At 33.5% G+C, this 10,107-nt stretch overlaps 1 protein-coding gene across 1 annotated transcript; it reads left to right on the forward strand.

Annotated features, from left to right (window-relative positions):
• Positions 1-8,694: 8,694 nt before the first annotated feature.
• Positions 8,695-9,087, forward strand: LOC311621094 (large ribosomal subunit protein uL24-like; the record flags this gene model as incomplete). Its single annotated transcript, XM_084880848.1, has 1 exon — positions 8,695-9,087. One exon carries the CDS (start codon positions 8,695-8,697, stop codon positions 9,085-9,087), a length of 393 nt encoding a protein of 130 aa, XP_084736974.1.
• Positions 9,088-10,107: the final 1,020 nt, after the last annotated feature.

Here is a 10,107-nt window from a genome sequence, read left to right on the forward strand (position 1 = left end):
TAACCAGATGTGGGAACCTTTGACCAAGAGTTTGAAATCTCTTCATTGATGAATTTTTAAGTAATGGAAGTAGAAAGAAATTCATAAAGATTGATGGCCTTACTGTCAGAGTAAGCTGAAATTGTTGTCAATATCAAGAGGAGGAAAAATAATAAAACACCATATATTTCTATAAAGTTTTCCAGGTTATGAGAATTTTCAGACACACTAACTTACTCAAGGGTTCCAAAACATATGTGACAGTTATCATTATTTCAATTTTACTGAGAAGGAACTGAACCTTAGAGAGAGAGTTTCCTAATGTAACAGTCATAATCAGAACTTTAATTAATTTGTTTATTTGCCTCAAAGTCGTATGCTCTTTTCAATATGCTGTAAAAAAGAGAACAAAGGATATATAAATATATACTTAAAATTTACAATGTCAGAAACATCACCTTTGTGATTCCATTCAATACTCATAACCTCCTTAAATTAGTCAATAATAAAGAACCAATTTATTCTGAGCCAATTATATATCACAAAACATGTACATCTATTATGCCTAAATGCCTCTATCAATATAAGGAGATAATATTAGTATTTCCATTATAAAAATCAAGAAAAATTATTCTCAGAAAGATTAGATGACCAGCCCATAGTCATAAATCCATCAAGTATTTTTTCAAAACATACCTTTTATATAGGCTGGCCCCTTCTATTAAACTCTCTAATGGATCCCCACTGGTCTTAACATAATGATTTGATATGTAGATAGTTGACTATCTTCCTTCTCACTTCATATTGACCAGTATCCTCCTTGTCACCATCTCTACTCCATGGTCTGTGCACATAACACCAGTGTCGACTCATCCAGTCAATTCATTTCCTCAGAGAAGCCTTCTCTCTAAGCCAATATCTGCTATCACCTTCTCTCATTGTTTACTCTCTTATAACCTCTTTTATATAATGTATAATAGTGATAATAATACCTGTAAAATTATCAGAGTACTGTTATTTTCTACTAAAAACTATAATCAAATGAGGATTGTCTTTTTTACTTAGCCAGTTCCCAGGACAATGCTGACCACACCACAAAAAATATTTTTTAAACAGGATTATTTACTCTCATTTAACAAACACCTGCAGAGTAGTACAGTGTACAATACTAAAATGATAAAATGGAAAACAGTATCTTGGATGGATCTGCTTTGTCATAAAGTAACTACCATTATTGATATATTTCTTCTGCCAATTATTTGACTCAGTCTTATTTAGGTGAGAAATTTTTCACCATATTGGTAGAGAAGTGCTTTTCTAAATCTCCTAACATGCCTTTAATCACAATCATCTTAAAAAATAAAATCTTATTCATCTTTCAAAGACTAATCCAAAGAAGCATTCTTCACAGAGTTTTTTAAATTATAATTATTACACATTGCTTTCATCCAACATAAAGGAATTGTTCAGTTCTATATACTTCCATGATAACCTGATTTTGTCGTAATATTTGTATTTTATGGTATAGCCCATAAACATAAATTTCCTTTGCTAGTAAATTCAGATTCTCCATTGAAGAAACTATGTCTAACTTATCTTCCTGCCTCTCCTAACCTTTCCCTACCCCCCAGAAGAAAGACATGTACATAGTCAGGTCTCAGGAAATTCAGGTTAACCAAAGCCAATAACTTCAGAGTCAACATGGTGGGGAGGGTTGGGGTTACTTGTTTCTGTTTCCAAACAGCATGTCACATGTCCTGGTGTGTGCATGCCAACTCCAATTGTCCACCAACACCTGGGTCTCCTACAATTCAATTCAATTCTAGCAGTAATACCCACAGTTAACATAGACTCCCCAGATTAAAAGACTTAATCCCATAAGACTACATTTACCTCAGATGCTAGGGACCACCCCTACTTCTAAATGACTGGCTATAAGTTTGGGGGGGTTCCATGACTATCCTTTAGGTCTGGTAATTCACTAAATCAACTAACAGAACTCAATAAAATTATGATTACAGTTCCATTACAAAGAATAAAACTCAGGCCTGGCCAGTGAAACAGGAGGTCATGGCTTAATTCCCAGGTCAGTTTCAGACTCTATTCCCAGGATGGGGAGTGAAGGAAGCAGCAGGTCAATGATTCTCTCTCATCATTGATATTTCTATCTCTCACTCCCTCTCCCTTCCTCTCTGAAATCAGTAAAAATATATTTAAAAGGAAAAGAATATAACTCACAAAATACCAAATGGAAGAGATGCTTAGGGCAGAACTGTAGGGGTGGAGCAGGCAAGTGCACAGCCTTTCACACCTACTCCCAGCATACACTCTCCCAACACATCCCTGTGTTCTCCATCCTGAACGTTCCTGGAGCCTTGTTTCAGGGTTTCATCTGAGCTTTAATTACAGATACGTGGTTGGTTAAATTATTGACAATGTGATTAAATTCAATCTCCAGCCCCTCTCTCCTCTCCAAAGGGTGGTCAGAGGCTGGAGCTGAAAATTTCAACCCTTTAATCATGTGGCTGACTTGTTATGAATAACAATGAGCTATCTTCTCTCCCCTGGATAATTCTAAGGGCTTTAGGAGTTCTGTGTTAGGAATGGGGACAAAGACCAAATATATACTATTGTATGGAAAATAATACAATAACTAATAAAAATAATATAAGTTCTGTGCTTGTGTACTCACAACTGTAAACCTACTTTTGCCCCAACCTGCATATATATGGTGAAATTGGGAGGAAAAGTTGGTTGGATGCCATGGCCCTGCTACCAAATTTGCTGCTCAGACCTCATATTGATGAATTTGACAAAAATTAAATATTTTGCCCTCCAAATTTGTCAAAGACTCAAGAATATGAGTTCAATAAAAGAAAATGACTTATATTTTAAATAGGTTTTGATAAACTGGAAAAAGTCTTGAAAACAACATGCAAACATTTAAGTTCTGATCTCAGGATCAAAAATAATATGTCAACAAGTTCAAAATAATTGTCACTAATAAATATATATATATATATATATATATATATATATATATATATATATATATATATTCCAGGATATATATATATATATATATATATATCCTGGAATATTTAACAAAGGTTTAAACATTAGAAACTGGCTTCAATACTGGAGAAATTCTCCCTGTACCCTCTCTCTCTTCAATACCACTTCTCTGTCATCAAACAGCACAAATATCACTAAGGGCTACAGAAACATGAAGGTCAATTATTTCACATCTCCACATGGCAGGAACATTTTAAAATCCAATTAAAATGTTCTATTCTGCTTCTATTCTGCCATTCTCCCAAAGCAAGAACCAGAAAAAGAATTATATCATTCCAACAAGAAAAGGAGGGTAAGAAGAAATAGAATTTTCAAAATGTATGTGCATGCTCATGCCTGTGTTTTCATGCACACTCGTGGGGTGGGGGGAGAACACATATTATTAGCTGAAAGAGTAGATAGGTTTCAACTACATCAAAGTAATAAAAGAGGCAAATTCATAAGATATCACTATGGTTAAATTTATGCGAAGGAACTTACTAATGAGCTGCACCAGCTTTTAAATTCAAAGCCATCACACTGCATTTAAAATATTTAATAACCTAAAAAGTATATTTGAATTGATGTAAGTATATTTCAACTGAAGTTTATTTTTGCCTGAAAGAAAAAAAAAACTACTAAAGCTTGATGACTTTCATCTGCTCTTTTCTGGATTTGCTTATATTTACTAAGATGAAAGTCATACAAAGCTTTTTCTTACTTTTACTTGAAAAAAATATAGTCCTGGGTGATTACAAAGCTCAGTAACCATCTCATTAGATAAAGTAGGTCTTATCTCTTCACTTTTAAAGAATCTAATGAAAGCTATGACCCTCTTCTTCAAAAGATAAAATTCACATGAATATAGTTTTAGGATGTTCACAAACACTCTACAGGCCTGGGTAAATCCTCAGACAGAACAATGAGTATACAGTCTCATATGGATCTACCCATGCTCAGGCACACCACCTTCTGAGTATGACATTGGACAGCATAGCTGTTCTCCCTCCTTAGCTAGAGAAATTAGTGTAAGAAGTGCATGCTGCCTTTTGGGTCATGCAGAGATATCCATATTCTAAATAGAATATTCTCACTTGCCATATTATAATTATATGTTTCCATTTCAAATCCTTAAAGCTTTATTTAATGCTGAGAGAAAAAGGAATATAAAGAGGTGGACATCAAGTTAATACCTTATCCCTACAATTTCATCAGGCCATTTGTTCACATTTCAAAGGAGAAATATAGGATTCTCTATATGTAAATATTTTTACTTTATGCTAAGATTCATAACTTTTATTGAACCAGTAAGAAATATAAAAACATATATTTTTATGATCCCCATATATTTATCTATTTAGCAATTAGTGAATTCCCATTTTCAGATAGATTCACACACTCACTAACTTTTGAGTTAATAATAAGGCCTGATAATATTTATTTCTAATAAATATCAAGTGGTAGGATTAGTTATAAACTGAAATTTATTTGAACTCTTAGAATGAAACTCTCAGTTTTTCTATATTAAATCAATATATTATCTACATTGACCTCAGGGACTTCCTAAAAAATTAAAATTGCAAATAGCTTCACAGACCCACTGAATCAGAGGCCAAGGTGCAGGGTCAGGAAGCTTCTGATGTTATTCTAATTCGCACCAAAGTTTGAGACCTCCTTCACTGGCGATTCCTTCCAGCCCTATGATTTCACAATTCTGGTTTGTGACTAATCAGCCTAAACTGTAGTTGGTAGACCACACAGCTCCCTGCCAAACTTTCTGCACCAAATATAGCAAGAGTTGACAGATGCCCAAGCGGCAGTGGTCTTTGTGTGTGCCCATCCTAAAAGCAGCTGGGCTCAGGAGCCTTAACCCCAGCTGTCTGGAACTAAGCAGCAGGTGCTGGGATGGCCAGCTGTTCTCACGAGGCAAGCCTGGCAGCTCTGCTTGCCCAGGTCTCCAATTTTCCCTTGGGTGGCCTTGCTCTTGCGGGTGGTCCAGCTCAACTCTAATCCCAGTGAGTGTGCATTCCAAAGCTGAAATACCCGGGCTAGAGCCTACAAAAAGAACATATGTGTTTTATGTTTATAAATATGTATTCTCGTACTGGATTGAATGACCACTTAAAGTCACTCCAAGTCCTAAATTCTATATGTGTGTGTGTTCTAATTATTATGCAAAATGTTCTTACACATGAGTTTTAATTGCAGATAAAGATGGTCATGGTCCAACTATCTATTCTCTGTCAACCCTCTTCAATTTTTAAAAATGTAAGCCCGTTTTTAAGAGCAGAACTAAAAAAAGCAAAACCTAACTACCACCAAAATATTTCCACACTGAAATAACTGCATGTAACCAATCCCAGAGGGCAAAAAATTTGGAACAATACACTGTGCATATGTAATGGACATAAGACTATATAAAAATTTAGAGAGATAAAGAAAATGAATATTTTTGCAAGACTATAAGGGAATATTATGTCTTTAAGTTATATTCTCATTTTTTTGGTTTAATATAAGTAGAAAAATAATATATAATACAACAATTTAATACTATTTTTGTAAAATTACTACAAAATGGGGTTTAAATTAAAAATTATTTTTAGTACATTTTATTTGTATATTCTTTACATTTGTATTATTTTTATAGTTCTTTTTGTAGAAATAATGATGAGAAACTCTACTATTTTCCAAGTATATTTCTTACAACCTCAAAATGAATTGGTATCTGGTAACTTTACAGAATTAATCGGATGTTAAGGTTTCTTACTAAAGCATACAATTCTTTAAAAGTTTGAGTAAATATAGTTTTAATCTGCTTCACTTGCACATTGAAAACATGACAGAATAAGTTGAAAAATCTTATATTTAAAGTACTTGGTTATTTTTCCTTTTAAACTTGTTATGTTCGATGGCACTTTAAACTAATATAGAACTTTCAAGAAACATTAACTTTGTAAACAAAAATTTACAGGGACTACATAAAATAAGATAAAAATACTTAATGATTTTTTGAAGGAGAAAATCAGATCTATAACTAGCCTGTTCCAATAGAAATATTTGGAACAAAAGACCAAAAGTTGTAGTGTAATGAGGAATGCTTTATCTGAAAGAAGAAATATTGTACTTGATATATTTACTGTCAAAGGCAACTGGGGTTTTATATATATATAAATTTATCAGCAATTTAAATAATTGTATAATTCATATATAAATGTGTAAACATATATATATGAATTATACAATTATTTAAATTGCTGATAAATCTCATTTTAACCAAGTTAATAGCTTACTTCAAATGTCTACAAAGCCATTAGCATAGCAGAAATAGGCGTACACAGATGGCCTATATATATGTAATAAAATGAAGAGGAAATTTGGTGGTTGGATGTTTACTATGATCAATAAGACATGCAAAGTGATGGGAATAAATTGATGTGTAACCCTGAATTGCCCAGGGTGTCTACATTGATCCACTAAAGTGGTGAGCCCGTGAACTTTATTCCATTTTGAGGAAATTAAGAGAGAACTCCTGCCAGGCAGCATGTGGCCTAAGTGGCTGTGATCTCTGGAGCCTCCTATTGGGTGTTCCAGGTTTTATCTTTTGATCTGTGCTCAACAAGCCTCCCAGCTCCCCAAGGCTCTCAATTCCCTCATCTACTTCATGAATGGGTTCTATTTCCCAGAAGTTATCTGAAAGCTATTCACCAAATGTGTAAACATAAATGATCTCTTTTATTATGATAAGAAACACATGACATAAGGTCTACTCTCAACACCTGTTTATATACAGTACAAATTATTTACTATAAGCACAATTTGTACAGCAGATTTCTAAAATGTTCTCATCTTACACAACTGAAAACCTTAAGTTCATTGAACAGCCGTTCTTTCATTTCTTCCTCTCCTAAGCCTCTGATAACCACCATTCTATTTTCTGTTTATATAGTTTGATTCTTGATAACTACGTAAGTGAAAGCATGCAGTGTTTGTTCTTCTGTGGCTGGCTTATTTCACTTATCATAATGTCTTTAAGGTTCATCTATGTTGTACAATATGGCAGAATCTTTTTTATGGTTAAATAATATTTCGCGGTGTGTATATACCACATTTTCTTCATTCATTTATAGAAAGATCACCTATTTATCTTTGTCCATTCATTTGTCGGAGCAGCAACCAGCTCCTTTTCTTTGTTCTCAGTGGTCCCCAGATATACAAACTCCTTTGGTCTGTCAGCACTCTGCATGAGTCCAGACAGAAACCACTTCCTTGGGCAGTCTTCTGAGAAGCTGGTATGCTCCAGGATTGCTCCTCTCTTCATTTCATCCCCAGAGAGCAGTTGTAGCCAGAATGTTCTCTTTCAGTACTGAATAGAACAGGCTTAGGAGAGGAGCAGATGTAGGTAAAACATTTTCTTATCCATTTCAATGCAGCCATTCCAACTCTTGTGCTCACTTGTGGTACTGCAACTTCTTAACTAGATCTAGAACCCTCATGAAGGAATTTAGGTCCAGGTGCCAGTGTAAAGCCAACATTCCTATGGGTAACAAGGGCTGGGGACTTCCCATTCTGCCCTCTTGCTGATGCCATTTTCCCAACATGAACAAATAGTTAGAGCATAATTCTTATGAATGCATTCAGTTGACTTTTCAGTAATCTCAAGAAGCATGAAAGTCTGAAGAAAAGCACTTATTTTAAGATTTTACTCAACAGGTGAGGGAATGGGAACTCTAAAGGAATTGCTGGTGAGAAAGCCTTCTAGAGATATCCCTCCATGGATAGTTAATGGCCCATCTCCACATAAAGCCAGGCTTAGCGTACCCATATCTTTTGTGATGTATTTTCTAAAATCTCAACACCCTAAAAATAAGGAGGGCTTAAGCTTCTTTGTGAGAGACAAAAATAACCCTAAAATTAAAACAACAATGAAATTTTGATTTTTCTGATGTTGGCTAAAACAAAAAGGATTGATATTCAGCACTAACAAAGGATCAAACACAGTGTATGAATTAAATCTCCAGAAACGTTTTAGAGAAAAATAATCAAAACACAAAAATATTTATCAATGTATGATATATTTTTACCTAATAAACAATAAATTTCATCTCCAGAATTTCCTACAGAAATGCTTAAAGTGCTCTATAAGTGTATGAAATATCTGTGCATGTCTATTCTCTGCATCATGCTTCAGATAGGGAATATTGAGAAATAAACTAACATTGGTTATCACTTAAAGTTAATAAATTAAGCTTCAATTGTACTATGGAATATTAAACAGCTGTTTTATATGTCACCATACACAACATAAGTTCACAAAAGAAAATTTATCAATGTGTATCAAACTTAACTTTGCTTACCTCTTGTTACCTCTAGACTCTAGAGTCTAGAGAGTAGATATTGTTTAAAGTACTTGACACATCTTCTCTCTCCCTTCCTCTCTGTAAAAAATCAATAAAATATATTTTAAAAAAATAAAGTACTTGACACATCTTAAATTACATACTCTAGTTTTAACTTTATGCTAGATATATTTCAACTTTTATTTATTTTTTAAAGAAAGAAAAAAATAAATTATTTTGTATTACAAATCAATCGATAGCAAAGCACAAAAGAGTATGAGAGCTTTTCCCTCTTGCCACCATCATAAAAGCACCAGTGCTCAAAATGAAGCTCAATCCCTTTGTGACTTCTTATCGGAGCAAGAACCATAAAAGGCATTTCAATGCACCTTCCCACACTCTCAGGAGGATTGTCTTCTTTTTCCAAAGAGCTGAGACAGAAGTACAATGTTTTATCCATGCCCATTTAAAGGATGATGAAGTTCAGATTGTTCTGAAGGGCAGCATCAGGAAGGAATATGAATTGAAGGCGTGCAACTGGAGAAAGCTAACGGGCACAATTTTGCGTGTGGGCATTCCCCCCAGCAAGGTGCTTATCACTAGGAAGAAGCTAGGCAAAGAACACAAAGAGATCCTTGAAGATAAAGCCAAATCTCACCAAGTAGGAAAGGAAAAGGGCAAATACAAAGAAGAAACAATTGAGAAGGTGCAGGAATAAAGTAATGTTATATACAACTTTCATTAAAAACTTAAAGTGGAAAAAAAAGTATATAGAATATCATTCCTAAGGGGGAAAGGGTTAGTAAAATACACACCAAATGGTGGTATTGATCACCCCTAGGTAAGATAACAAGTGGTTTTTATAAACTCTATCTTTATACCTTTGTAAACTTTCCTAATTGACTAAAATAAACTTGTATTGTTTTTATATTCAGAGAGAAAACCTAGCATTCTTTTAAGAACTTTAATGTTCTCAAACTTGTGATTGAAGAATGTATTGGAATATTGAGCACTTAACTCTGATGTGAGTCTTAGAGTGAAAATGGAAACTTTCTCCCATCATTTTGTCCCAGTTTGTAGGACCTGCATTTCTGTTATACATATATTTGTTCTGATTTGTTTAATGTATCAAAAACACAGCACATTACAGGCAGCAACATAGCAATCTATTATATATAAAAATAACTGACAAAATATTTTTAAAAGTGTATCAATCATAAGGGGTTATGATTTAGAAAGTATGTTATAATAAATTTTCTATAAACCTAATGAAAGAAATTTGTTGAAAATCAATCATTAAAATATATATTAAATAAATTGAACTGTAATGTTAAGCCAATGTATACCTGTCCTTTTTGCTCATTTAAAAATATTAGCCTCTAAAATTATGTAGCTTTTTTTACCTTTCAGATTTCTTTTATATTTTCTTTTTCTATTGCACTTGGCCAAAAAACTCTGAAATTATGTCAGAATTGTAGCTTTTGGAGGCAAAATCTCAAATGACCAAATGGATCAAATCAAATTTAATATGATGTGATTTTAAAGAAGCCAAGATACTAAATTTTGAAAATTGGTGTTTGTTCTGGAATACTAACCAAATATTTTGAAAAAAATTACTAAGGAAGCAAACTTCTTTCTTTGTACAGCCTTGTTACATTTGGCAGTAATTTTTAAAATGATTTCCTATAACCATATTTAGTTTAATGAATATATATCCAAAAATTGTACCATAGTGACA

The sequence above is a fragment of the Pipistrellus hanaki genome (genome assembly GCF_964339955.1).
Source record: "Pipistrellus hanaki genome assembly, chromosome: 4".
In the NCBI taxonomy this organism is placed as follows: domain Eukaryota; kingdom Metazoa; phylum Chordata; class Mammalia; order Chiroptera; family Vespertilionidae; genus Pipistrellus; species Pipistrellus hanaki.